Raw genomic sequence first — 14,947 nt, forward strand, 5'->3', positions numbered from 1 at the left:
TTTGTTTGTTTGTTTGTTTGTTTGTTTGTTTGTTTGTTTGTTTGTTTGTTTGTTTGTTTTTTTAAATTTCACCACTGTAGACTTCATCTTTGGACTTTACAGTCCAGAAGTCGAAGATCGCTGTGAAAAACCCTCTTGTTCGACCCCCTAAAGACCATCGTACACATATAAACATGGCTTCTCTAGAACCTTTGACTCCTCCTCATCCTTCACAGAATCGTATAGAAGGTGCATGTGGACCAAGCAAAAGTGTGATTGGATTCAAACTCCCTGGTGAGTTGATAAATATAAAGTCAGGCGAATTAACAGTTATTCCACGAAATTGAGTCATACATGAGCTGACAGCCAACGAGGTGCGTAGCCCCAAGTTGGCTATAAGTCATGTACAACTAGATTGAGTGGAATAACTTTTATTATATCTACATTCACTGGATTTTGAGAAACAGAGCATTTTTATTTTTATTTTTGCAAATTCGATAAATAAAAACTTTATACAAAATGTCAGACAAAAATCATTTCCGCTTAAGCAGACTTCTTAAAAACCTATCGACGGCTACACTTTTAGTGTTGTTTTTCGTAGAAAGTGCCGTCTTGCTGTCATGCCGAGGTATAGAATAGCTTTAGACATTTATTTAATTCTTCCTTGGACATTTCAGTTATGTAATTTTCAAATATCTTTGAGCTTTTGAACCAGTCTAAAAAAAACTCAACAAATTTGAATGCTTAAAGATTAAGAATCCAAACAAACCGGCGAAATGACAGTAGCAATTTGTGAAAAATGCTTTGATAATAATTATTAAAAAATAAAAAAGATATGTTCTTCCCATCAAATACTTTCATTCCATATTTTGTTGCTTTTTTATTTTTTGAGGTTTTATTTTCAAGTAGAGTTTTTATTTCATCCTCGGTTGGTTCAGCAACACACGCCGTCATTTTATTTTTCTCTACTCATGGTATATGAGCTGACAGCCTAGTAGTAGAGTAGCCAATCATAGCGTGTGATTGCTCGTATCCAGTGAATGTGGATAGAATAATTATTTTTATCCAAAGACTTTTATCCAAAGTGAGAATGTTCTGTTCAAGCACAGATCATTTGAATTGTTAAAAGGCTTTACTTCCACTGATTGTCTAGAAGCAATTTTTTGTGTGTGTGTTTTCTCTGACCTACTGTATGTAAAGCGACCTTGAGTTTGAGAAAGGCGTTATATAAATGTAACATCTCATCTCATTATCTCTAGGCGCTTTATCCTGCTCTACAGGGTTGCAGGCAAGCTGGAGCCTATCCCAGCTGACTACGGGCGAAAGGCGGGGCACACCCTGGACAAGTCGCCAGGTCATCACAGGGCTGACACACAGACACAGACAGCCATTCACACTCACACCTACAGTCAATTTAGGTGGGGTTTACATTAGACCGTATCAGCGGATCATCAGATTAACGTTTTTAAAACGATTAGTGTGCACACAGCAACACCAATACACGATTTGCGTGCACACAGCAACACCAATACACGGATACGCTCGGCTCCGCAGGCATCCTGCGCTCCAAATCACTCCGCCCTGAACAGCGAGTGCCCTCTGGAGGGTGCGCACTCCGGCCCTGCGCAGCTCACAGAGCGCGCGAGTGGAGTGCACAAGCGGTGATTCGGGACTGAGCCACTGTGTGTGTGATCCCAGCACAAGTCACTTACCACTTGCAAGTGGAAGGATGGCAAACCTAAAGACAATCATAACTACACAATGGGCAGTATTTGCATCAGTATTTGCAGTATTTTCATACTTTTATACTCTTTAATGAAAGGTGATACAAGGCGGAAGTCCGCGCCGTTTTTCAGCAGTCGCGTCACATGACCAACGCCAGCGAATCAGGAAGGTGGATGTCACAGTGACGTTGTCCAATGACGACGCCAGCTAGAGCTCAGCACAGCGTATCCGCGTATTCTCAATGTTTACACAGCACCGGAGCTGACACGATCTGGATTGAATACGTGGACCCTGGCGGATTCCCGTTTCCCGGCATTTCCAGGCGGTTTAATGTAAACGGACAGTGCATCCGCAAAGAAAATGAGACAGATATGGTCTAATGTAAACTTGGCCTTAGAGTCGCCAGTTAACCTAACCTGCATGTCTTTGGACTGTGGGGGAAACCGGAGCACCCGGAGGAAACCCACGCAGACACGGGGAGAACATGCAAACTCCACACAGAAAGGCCCTCGCTGGCCACGGGGCTCGAACCCGGACCTTTTTGCTGTAAGGCGACAGCGCTAACCATGACACCACCATGCCACCCTAAATGTAACATAATAATAATAATTATTATTATTAAATGCAAAAGTTATAGGGAGAACACATTGACACTAAACACAACCATTCATAAAACACAACCATTTCTTTATAGAAAATAAATAATAAAAACAACTAACCATGAGGACTGGAATAAGTGTACATACAATAATATCCATCCATCCGTTACCTATAGCCGCTTATCCTGTATAGGGTCACAGGCAAGCTGGAGGCTATCCCAGCTGACTATGGGCAAGAGGCGGGGTACACCCTGGACAAGTCGCCAGGTCATCGCAGGGCTCATACAGTAATACAATTTTACAAATTAAAAAGAACAACCAAAGATAACAAACCTTGTCAGATAACCGCTGATTGGCCATTTTAATAGGAACCTGTACTCCTGAATACAGGCATGTGTACATCTCATCTCATTATCTCTAGCCGCTTTATCCTTCTACAGGGTCGCAGGCAAGCTGGAGCCTATCCCAGCTGACTACGGGCGAAAGGCGGGGTACACCCTGGACAAGTCGCCAGGTCATCACACGGCTGACACATAGACAGGCATGTGTACATATAGTGTGAAAAAAGACTTGGGTATGCAGACGTATTTTAGTTATTGCTCCATCTCGTGTGGCTGAACACCACTTGTCCCTCTAAGAAGTTTGGGACGCCGGCCGCAAGGGGCCGCGTAACTATTTAGCATGCCAGAGTCTCGTTTGTTATCAGAATTAACCAGACAAATCGCTCCACCAGCTAAGAATGCCCATGCACAACCACCCACAGAATCGAGAAAGAGCTATCAATCTGTCAATCCTTTCCGGGCGGTGTGTACCCTCAGACCTGCCTGATCCATCCTGATGCCCTATGTTTGGTTGGAGTCTCATCACATCACTCCTGTGGAGGATGGCCCCATATGGACAGTTGAAAGTCACACTTGGAAGACACTCTGGACACTTACAGTGAGGATTGGTTCCCTTTTGCGTCTGGTTCCTCTTGAGGTTTCTTCATCATGTCGTCTGGGGGGAGTTTTTCCTTGCCACCATCGCCATGGGCTTGCTCATTGGGGATGGATTAGGGATAAAATGGCTCATGTCTTGGGTAATTCAGATTCTGTAAAGCTGCTTTGGGACAATGTCTATTGTTAAAAGTGCTATACAAACAAACTTGACTTGACATATTTTAGTGTTGTGAAATATTTAGTGTTAAAAATTGACTCATTCTGTTGTTGAGGTCTGGGTGCTGGTTTTCCGGCACTGAGAAAAACAGAAGCTGGAAGAAAAATAAGAGATGGGGAAGATTCAGAGAGTGTAACACCACAGGTACAGGCATAAAAATAATCAGAAAAAGCTGAAATTTCAGCATAAAGTATGTATGACATGCTCACAAAGAGTAATTAGACTATTGGAATTAATGTTAATATATTGCTGGATTTTAATTAGTAGAAGTATAACTACAATACCTATTGTGTATCATGCAGAAATCCAACTCAGGCTCACAGTCAGCAGACAATAATGTCAAGCAAGAGACATCACCTCACAAACCAAGATGGACACCACCAAGACAACCTGGGTACAGTTGTCTATTTTACTGTGTATAGATGGGTTGACAAATGAAAGGAAACCCAACATACAGTGCTTAACAAATTTATTAGACCACCACCTGATTTAAGGTTTATGCCACAGCAACCATAAATATACAGTAATGGTGATCACCAAAATAGTTTGTCATGTTTCTGAAATGGTTAATCCACCAGTATGTGCATATTCTTGAACTGAAATGACATTTTTAATGCTAAAATAAAATTAGTGTTGTGATCTGAATTTTTTTAATTTACTGGGTTTTTTTTAAATAGCAAAGTACAGTGTTATTTTTTATTAAAATGTCAAATTATAGTGATTTACTTGCATTCCTAAGTAGAAAAATTAGTTTCAATTTTCAAATATTATGCTTGATTAATTTCTGACTTGTCAAAGACGTCCTGGTTGTCAGCTCACATTTGGGTATAAAAACTGTGAATTCAGTTTGAAATTCCTCACTTCTGTTCAAAATGGCAAAACGCAGAGAACTGACTGAAAAGGAAAGAGTGCGCATTAAAGCACTCCGTGATGCTGGATGGTCTTTGAGACAAATAGGGCAAGACATTAAGTGTTTTCACAGTGTGGTCAAGTATGTTTTGGATTCCATTGGCGAGACGGATACCTACAAAATGCGCAAAGGAAGAGGCAAAAAATGAAAGCTGACTGAAGCAGATGTCAGGCACCTCAAGATTTTAAGTACTAGAGACAGAAGGAAGACCTCTGCTGATCTTCAGGCGGAGATGGATAGGTCTAGATCAGAGTCCGAAAAAGTCTCCAGAATGACCATAAGCAGATGACTGCGGGAACAAGGCTTACAGGGAAGAATAGCTGCTAAGAAGCCATTATTGAGGACTGCAAACATCCAGAAACGTCTCAGATTTGCCAGGGAGCATAAACACTGGACTGCAAATGACTGGAAGAAGGTACTCTGGACGGATGAGTCCAAGTTTGAACTCTTTGGTCAGCATCATCGTGTTTATGTCCGTAGAAAAGCTGGAGAACGTTTTGATGCTAGATGTATTGCACCCACAGTGAAACACGGTGGAGGTTCTGTTATGGTATGGGGTTCAATTTCTGGAAACAGCATGGGCAAATTAATGAAAATCGATGGTATCATGAACAAGACCCAGATAGCAAAAATCAGTTGAATCAACATTGAAATAGCGTTTGGCAGAAAACATTGAAATAATGTTGAAATGATATTGAAAGTGTCCCCTTGAATTTGGGTTGAATCAACGTTGAATTTTCAACCCTGTCAGCATTGAATCAATAGTGATTCAACCATCATCTCATTATCTCTAGCCGCTTTATCCTTCTACAGGGTCGCAGGCAAGCTGGAGCCTATCCCAGCTGACTACGGGCGAAAGGCGGGGTACACCCTGGACAAGTCGCCAGGTCATCACAGGGCTGACACATAGACAACCATTCACACCTACGGTCAATTTAGAGTCACCAGTTAACCTAACCTGCATGTCTTTGGACTGTGGGGGAAACTGGAGCACCCGGAGGAAACCCACGCGGACACGGGGAGAACATGCAAACTCCACACAGAAAGGCCCTCGCCGGCCCCGGGGCTCGAACCCAGGACCTTCTTGCTGTGAGGCGACAGCGCTAACCACTACACCACCGTGCCGCCCCTCAACCATCATCTAAATAGAAACTTACATTTAAATTTCCGTTGATTTCATGTTGAAATAATATATTGAATCAATGGTGATTCAACCATCATCTAAATAGAAACTTACATTTAAATTTCCGTTGATTTCATGTTGAAATAATATACTGAATCAATGGTGATTCAACCATCATCTAAATGGAAATCGACATATCATGACACTGACTCGATATCTGTTTGACCATTATCTAAAAAGGTACATATGCTAATAGAGTATAATTACTTTTATTATTCATTCAGAGTTACTTCATGGGTGTCTATCAGCCTACACAGACAGATCAAACACTGCATACAACCACATACATTCATACATATTTGTCAATTACTGAATGAAATAACAGAAGAGGGATTGTTTGTTATTGCTGTTTTATTGTGTCAGTAACAACAGAAAAAAAAAGACTTCAATCCTGAAGTGGAGGCTGTGGGAGAAGCAGAGGCAACATTTATGTCAGTGCTCATGATAGAACGTTTTGCAGACAGCAAATACTACAAATCACCGCTTACTTTTACAAAACAGCAATTTAGGAATATCAAGTTCACTTACATCTAGTTCCTTTTCTTTCCCCCGACACGCCAAGGGGCATACCGAAGCCAATTTTTCACCAATTCACTGAAGGCCTGCTGGGTAAGCCGCGGAGCTCGAGCTCTTCTGAAAGTTCTTCGGAGAGACGGTTATTTGGACCATTCCAAATAGCGTCCGGTACGGTAGAAAACGGAGATGTTTGTTTTTCTGTTCGTTTTTTCCTTACATGTTGCACACACGAGATTTGCACATAACCATAAATAATAATCTATTCTTCATAGTTCCTTGTGCTCTATTAAAATTCTAAATTAAATAAATGAAATTCAATGAAATATAGGAAACCCCCCTCCCACAAAATGGTCTCACCCAGAGTGCACCCCAGGCTCCCGTCCAGTAGTGCAGTGTATGATGACAACAAAATCAACATATATTCAACATTGATCAAATGTTTCCTTCAACCATTACATTGATTCGAACACATTTTTTCAACTTTTTATTTTATCAGTGGTTGATTAATGGTTGATCCACCATCAGTGTTCAACTATAACTGTAAATCAACCATCTTGACCAAATATCAACATTGAAATAACATAATTTGCTATCTGGGGAAGGTCTACCACAACATCTTGGTGCATCATGGAATCCCTTCTGGACTGATACTAATGACCCTAAGCACACTGCAAAACTGTGCAGAGACTATTTGACCAAGAAAAGGGAATCTGGAGTACTGAAACTGATGGATTGGCCAAGTCAAAGTCCCGACTTGAATCCTATTGAACAGATTTGGGATTTAGTGGATTCAAAAATAGATCGAACAAAAGTTTCATCCAAAGCAAGTCTCTGGGAACAGTTACAAAATATTTGGAACACGATAGCAAAAGAGACTGTTGAAAAGTACATAAAAACAATGCCAGCAAGCAGGGCCGTAACTACCATTGAGGACACCGAGGTCATGTCCTCGGCATTTTTTTCCCACGGTATTTTTTTTTCACTCAGAAATGTGAAATTAATATATGATGAAAATCGTTCTGACTTTGATCGGTGGAAAATCCTAAATTCAGCTTGCATCCCCCTGTTCTCATTTGTTTGTCTAAAAATAAAGTCCACATAATCATTTTTAAACGAAGCTGAAATATCCGACATTGGAAACATTTCATATTCGGCAGCCTCGCGATAGTCAGCTAAGCACCACGGGATATACAAGAGCTGAGAAGTGTTCTCATCAAGGTCCGACTCCGCAGCCAGTCAGTTTGTCAATTAGTCGTGGAATCTGAAAATTGACATAAGATGAAGAAGTCTACTACACTAAAACAAAACAAACTCAGCTTTGGAAAGTCAACAAGTGAGAGAAAAAGAAAGAGGGAAGAAGGTGAGTTAATTTTGCCAGTGACTGACAGTTATGTGCCGGAATGCTTATGATCATTAACAGTGCAATTTTAATTAGCATTTCAAGCAACAACAGTCGAAGCCACTTAGCTAGATAGGATTTTCGTTTTCCAGGCGGCACAAACTCTTTTATTCTCTCTCGTCTCGATTTGATTTGGTGCGTTTCAGATCAGAAAAGGCTGGACAGTCGTGACCTGTTGTTTATGAAGTTATTGGGTACTGACGAGACTTGAGCTATTTTGCTAACTTACCAGACTATAGGCTAACGTGAACCCAAGACACTATTATTTTGATCATTGGTTGTATTTTCGAACGGAAATGAAAACGGGTAGCAAACTTATGTTCACATTTTATTTACAACATGATGTACCACCTCTGACTGCTTTCTGTCAATCATGAAGAGCCCAGCCGCGTTCACAGCTCCTCCTCCAATCACCAGCTGGAGATGAGCCTCCTCTCGGGAAGTCTTGTCCCGCCCCTCTTATTGACTCCCATCTCCAGTGAGTGAGTGTGAGTGAGAGAGTGTGAGTGAGAGTGACAACGCAATCTAGCCGAGCCTGAATGGACTTCAATTGCTTTTTAAAAAATATATGCCCTTTTCAATAGCAAAATACTAGACGGTTATTGGACAAAACCGACTAAAACGCCACATTCGGAGACTGATGCTGCGTTCATGTGCTATGGGAAGATGATATTTTCCAGTTGGGAAGTGGTATTTACCAGTGTGTTGTGTTCACATGCTTTTGTTGTTGTTGACAAATTAAAGATGGTGGACCAGATTCAGAATCAGGCCTGTTATTTGGCTAAAACAATTATAGATTGCCTTGTTCATCAGCTGCAGCAGGAATATGAGTTATCAGAAGTCAAAAGGTAAATAATGCTGAATATTTCCTGATCATGACAAGTAGAGATTTTCTTAACACATTGAATGCCACGCAGTTTTTGGAAATTTGGCTGTAGCCACAGTGAGAGTAGCCAGTATCTAGATCATTGTTGGCGTTTTTTGGACAGCCACAGAATATTTAGTATTAGGCTATAATATACATATTATAATAATATAATATCCATAACATGACTTGTTTAAAAGGTGAGAGTCAGCTTTCCGGAGGTGAAAACCATTTCTTTCTTGGTTCATAAGCTAGTCTTGTACCGCTCGCCGCCATGTTGAAAAGGTTAAAGTTCTGGTGCGTTCATGTGCTATGGGAATTATGGTAAATACCAAACGCCGACATGGAAAGCACACAATGAACGCCCCCTCTTGTGGTATTTTCCACTGGGCAACTCGTAGAAAATTTTGATACACGAGTTGCCATGATGAGATGAACTTTAACCTTTTCAACATGGCGGCGAGCGGTACAAGACTAGCTTATGAACCAAGAAAGAAGTGGTTTTCACCTACAGAAAGCTGACTCTCACCTTTTAAACAAGTCATGTTATGTGTATTATATTATTATAATATGTATATTACATCCTAATACAAAATATTCTGTGGCTGTCCAAAAAACGCCAACAATAATCTAGATACTGGCTACTCTCAGTGGCTACAGCCAAATTTCCAAAAACTGCGTGGCATTCAATGTGTTAAGAAAATCTCTACTTGTCATGATCAGGAAATATTCAGCATTATTTACCTTTTGACTTCTGATAACTCATATTCCTGCTACAGCTGATGAACAAGGCAATCTATAATTGTTTTAGCCAAATAACAGGCCTGATTCTGAATCTGGTCCACCATCTTTAATTTGTCAACAACAACAAAAGCATGTGAACACAACACACTGGTAAATACCACTTCCCAACTGGAAAATATCATCTTCCCATAGCACATGAACGCAGCATCAGTCTCCGAATGTGGCGTTTTAGTCGGTTTTGTCCAATAACCGTCTAGTATTTTGCTATTGAAAAGGGCATATATTTTTTAAAAAGCAATTGAAGTCCATTCAGGCTCGGCTAGATTGCGTTGTCACTCTCACTCACTCTCACTCACTCTCACTCACTCACACTAACTCACTCACTCTCACTCACTCACACTAACTCACCCACTCACACTCTCATTCTCACTCACTCACTCACTCACTCACTCACTCACTCACTCACACTCTCATTCTCACTCACTCTCACTCACACTCCATCACTCACTCAAACTCTCACTCACTCAATCACCCACACTCACTCACTCACTCACTCACTCACTCACTCACTCACTCACTCACTCACTCACTCACACTAACTCATTCACTCACAATCTCATTCTCACTCACTCACTCACTCACTCACTCACTCACTCACACTCACTCACTCACTCACTCACTCACTCACTCACTCATTCTCACTCACTCACTCTCACTCACTCACACTAACTCACTCACTCACACTCTCATTCTCACTCACTCACACTCACTCACTCACTCTCACACTAACTCACTCACTCACACTCTCATTCTCACTCACTCACACTCTCTCACTCACTCTCACTCACACTCCATCACTCACTCAAACTCTCACTCACTCAATCACCCACACTCACTCACTCACTCACTCACTCACTCACTCACACTAACTCATTCACTCACACTCTCATTCTCACTCACTCACTCACTCACTCACTCACACACTCACTCACTCACTCACTCACACTCTCATTCTCACTCACTCACACTCTCATTCTCTCTCACTCACTCACTCACTCACTCACTCACTCACTCACTCACTCACTCACTCACTCACTCACACTCTCATTCTCACTCACTCACACTCTCTCTCTCTCTCTCACTCACTCACACTCCATCACTCACTCAAACTCTCACTCACTCACCTACACTCACTCACTCACTCACTCACGCACACACACACACACAAAATACTTTTGTGGTCGTGCAGTTTTGAAATTGTTAAAATAAACATGTTCACCTACATGTTCATCTTGTTGGGCTTGTGATTTTGACTCATTTCCAAAATGTATGAAAAGTCACCATATTAGGACATTTTGTTTTGGCAAATAAGATGTATCGCAATGTTTGACCTCGGGATTTGAAAAATCCTGGTTACGGCCCTGCCAGCAAGAATGCAAGCCGTTATCAAGGCCAAAGGAGGCCATACAAAATATTAAGTTTTTTTGGTTATTATATATAAACAAAAACTATTTAGTTGTTTCATTTTGTTATTTTCCTAATAAATAACCATTAACTTTTTAGTTTTAAACAAATTTTTGAGAGATTTCTAAAATATTTGTGTTTTCTTGCTTTTATGACAGGTGGTCTAATAAATTTGTTAAGCACTGTAAATTGTGTTCGTAAGGTGTTGCACCACAACAAGCCACCAGAACAGCTTCAATGCACACTGGCATTGATTCTCCATACCTCACATCCACACTCTGACTGCAAGGTCAGAGTGTATGATTAACATTATTTTCATCCTCATTAAACCATTTCCTGATACCCTGTTAAAGGGGGCAGAGTCATCCAACATAGGATAAAGGGGATCACTCAGAAGAACTTCGTACTCATCTGCAGTAAACTTTTCATTTAAGGGGACCAGTGGAACCATACTGTGGCACAAAAAATTAATTCTGTGCCCCCCCCCCCCCCCCCCCCCCGCATAACAGAGCCCCTGTTTTCCCCCCTTTAATTTGTCACCTGTCTGAAAAAAATGCATAGTGAGATAAAATTAGACATTAATACTACTGAAAAGCAGACCAGAGTTTCTTGTGATTATGCAAAACATCTTTCTGTCTCAACAAATGTTTTGTGTTGTGCTGTGTGTATGCAGGATGGGCAGTCCCCTGATGATGGCAGAGCTGAAGAGCAAACTGAAAAAACCTGTAAAAGAATAAAAGAAACGTACCAGAAGATGAATTACATTTTTTTATATCTTAAATGAGCTCTTATGTATGTTTATAATTAAAATATGTATGTTTAAAATGAGACACCTTACTGTGGTATAAGTTTTTATTATAATTAGAAAGACATAGATACTATAGATATATACAGTGCCCTGCATGATTATTGGCACCTGCATTGTAAAGATTAGTTAAAAGACGAGAGAGCACAAGAGAGGGCTGAGGACCCTGGATGATCTGGAGAGATTGTGTAAAGAGGAATGGTCTCAGATGCCCTGCTCTGTATCTCCAACATGTTATAGGAGAGACTCAGTGCTGTTTAACTGCAGTGCTATTTTACCTTGTGGTGAAGTTCCCTCATGTCACTGAAAAAATGAGAACTCATTTAACTGAAATAATTTTTTTCAAAGTAAAACAAATCCCTCATCAAGAAATAATTATTTTCAACAAAAACACATGTTCCACAATTATTGCCACTTCTGCATTTAATACTTTTGTACAACCTTCCTTCGGCAGTAAAACAACACTGAGTCTCTCCTATAACATGTTATAAGGTTGGAGATACAGAGCAGGGCATCTGAGACCATTCCTCTTTACACAGTCTCTCCAGATCATCCAGAGTCCTCGGCCTTCTCTTGTGCTCTCTCCTCTTCAGCTCACCCCACAGGTTTTCACTGGGGTTCAGGTCAGGGGACTGAGATGGCCATAGCAGAAGCTTGATTCTGTGGTCAGCAAAACATTTTTATGTTGATTTTGACACATGTTTTGGATCATTGTCCTGCTGGAAGATCCAATGATGACCGAGTTTTAGTCTCCTGGCAGAGGCGGCCAGATTTTGATTTAAAATGTCCTGGTATTTCATAGAGTCCGTGATGCCATGTACCCTAACAAGGTTTCCAGGGTCTTTGGAGGACAAACAGCCCCAAAACATCACAGAACTTCCACCATATTTTACAGTTGGAATCGACTTCTTTTCATTATAGCCATCCTTCTTTTTACGCCAAACCCACCTTGAGTGTTTATTGCCAAAAAGCTCCATTTTTATTCCATCAGACCACAGAACACAGTTCCAGTCAAAGTTGTAGTAGCGTTTCACAAACTTTAGGTGCTTACATTTGTGATTAACTGACAGAAAAGTATTTTTTTTCTGACAGACCTTCCAAATAATCTGTTGGCATGGAGGCAGAGTCTGATGGTTGTTTTGGAGACTTGGAAACCCCAAGATTTTTACTTTTTCTTGTAATTCACCTACAGTGATACTTGGGATTTTTTTTTGCCTCTGTTACCCTCCTCCTCATTGTACGTTGGGGCAAAATAAACTTGTTTCCTCTTCCAGGCGAGTTCGTAACAGTTCCAGTTGATGTCCACTAATTTATTATTGCCCTAACAGTAGAAATGGACATTTTCAGGTGAATAGCTATTTTTTATAACCATTCCCTAACTTATGAAGGTCAACACACTTCTCCCTCATTTTGTTTGTGTGTTCTCTTATCTTTCCTATGTTGATGGATGACTAAAGGAATTTGGCCTTTGTGTCACCTCATATTTGTTCCCCAGTTAATCAGGAAGCCGTTGATTACAGCTTGAAAGTTCCTGCACACTAATGCCACGAATGATCAGCTCAAAAACATACAATTTAAATGCTTCAGTTATACTGTGTTTACTATAATTTCCAGGGGTGCCAATAACAGTGACGTGTTTTTGTTGAAAATAATTATTTCTTGATGAGAGAGTTGTTTTCTGTGAATACATTTATTTCAATTAAAGGTTGTATTTTTCTCATTTTTTTCAGTGTGAGATGAAGCGACTTCACCAAAAACTGGATTTTTTCCTAACCCGTTTTTACTAATCTTTACAAGGGGTGCCAATAATTGTGGAGGGCTCTGTAGATAGACAGTTTTCTATGGAAATCACTTTTTAACATCTAATTTAACATCATGACAAAATCCCAATTAAGTCGATTTCAGTTTCAGGTTGTAACACTGCAAAATTGGCAAAAGTTCAAGGGGTGAACTTCTGTGATCCACTGGAGACAGGCAGATGTCGTAAAAGTGTCATTTGGGAACAAGTTGGTTCTTCTGGGTGAACCTTGAGAGCCGACTTGCATAGGAGTCATTTGGATGGATTTCCATCCATTATCCTTAGCCACTTGTGCAAGGTCGCGGGCAAGCTGGAGCCTATCCCAGCTGACTATGTGCGAGAGGCAGGCTACACCCTGTACAAGTCGCCAGATCATTGCAGATCTGACACAGAGACAAACAATCATTCACACCTACGGTCAATTTAGAGCCACCAATTAGCCTAACCTGCATGCTTTTGGACTGTGGGGGAAACCGGAACACCCGAAGGAAACCCACGTAGACACGGGGAGAACATGCAAACTCCACACAGAAAGACCCTCGCCAGCCACTGGGCTCAAACCCAGAACTTTCTTGCTGTGAGGCAACAGTGCTAACCACTACACCATTGTGCAGCATATACAGTGGTGCTTGAAAGTTTGTGAACCCTTTAGAATTTTCTATATTTCTACATAAATATGACCAAAAACATCATCAGATTTTCACACAAGTCTTAAAAGTAGATAAAGAGAATCCAGTTAAACAAATAAGACAAAAATATTATACTTGCTCATTTATTTATTGAGGAAAATGATCCAATATTACATATCTGTGAGTGGCAAAAGTATGTGAACCTTTGCTTTCAGTATCTGGTGTGACCCCTTTGTGCAGCAATAACTGCAACTAAACATTTCTGCTAACTGTTGATCAGTCCTGCACACCAGCTTGGAGGAATTTTAGCCCATTCCTCCATACAGAACAGCTTCAACTCTGGGATGTTGGTGGGTTTCCTCACATGAACTGCTCGCTTCAGGTCCTTCCACAATATTTCGATTGGATTAAGGTCAGGACTTTGACTTGGCCATTCCAAAACATTAACTTTGTTCTTATTTAACCATTCTTTGGTAGAACGACTTGTGTGCTTAGGGTCGTTGTCTTGCTGCATGACCCACCTTCTCTTGAGATTCAGTTCATGGACAGATATCCTGACATTTTCTTTTAGAATTCGCTGGTATAATTCAGAATTCATTGTTCCATCAATGATAGCAAGTCGTCCTGGCCCAGATGCAGCAAAACAGGCCCAAACCATGATACTACCACCACCATGTTTCACAGATGGGATCAGGTTCTTATGCTGGAATGCAGTGTTTTCCTTTCTCCAAACATAAAGCTTCTCATTTAAACCAAAAAGTTCTATTTTGGTCTCATCCGTCCACAAAACATTTTTCCAATAACCTTCTGGCTTGTCCACATGATCTTTAGCAAACTGCAGATGAGCAGAAATGTTCTTTTTGGAGAGCAGTGGCTTTCTCCTTGCAACCCTGTCATGCACACCATTGTTGTTCAGTGTTCGCCTGATGGTGGACTCATGAACATTAACATTAGCCAATGTGAGAGAGACCTTCAGTTGCTTAGAAGTTACCCCGGGGTCCTTTGTGACCCCGCTGACTATTACACGCCTTGCTCTTGGAGTGATCTTTGTTGGTCGACCACTCCTGGGGAGGGTAACAATGGTCTTGAATTTCCTCCATTTGTACACAATCTGTCTGACTGTGGATTGGTGGAGTCCACACTTTTTACAGATGGTTTTGTAACCTTTTCCAGCCT

The 14,947-nt window shown here is 40.9% G+C and overlaps 1 protein-coding gene across 1 annotated transcript in view; it reads left to right on the forward strand.

Moving 5' to 3' along the window:
- The window catches only part of si:ch211-136m16.8 (trichohyalin), a 54,490-nt gene extending 43,123 nt beyond the window's left edge, over positions 1–11,367 (forward strand). Inside the window, exons 4-7 of the mRNA XM_060939422.1 lie at positions 81–273; positions 3,514–3,602; positions 3,761–3,852; positions 11,213–11,367. Of these exons, the coding sequence (XP_060795405.1) occupies positions 81–273; positions 3,514–3,602; positions 3,761–3,852; positions 11,213–11,276 (438 nt within the window). The 3' untranslated portion in view covers positions 11,277–11,367. The remainder of the gene's footprint in view (positions 1–80; positions 274–3,513; positions 3,603–3,760; positions 3,853–11,212) is intronic.
- Positions 11,368–14,947: the final 3,580 nt, after the last annotated feature.

The sequence above is a fragment of the Neoarius graeffei genome, chromosome 14, assembly GCF_027579695.1.
Source record: "Neoarius graeffei isolate fNeoGra1 chromosome 14, fNeoGra1.pri, whole genome shotgun sequence".
Classification (NCBI taxonomy): Eukaryota; Metazoa; Chordata; class Actinopteri; order Siluriformes; family Ariidae; genus Neoarius; species Neoarius graeffei.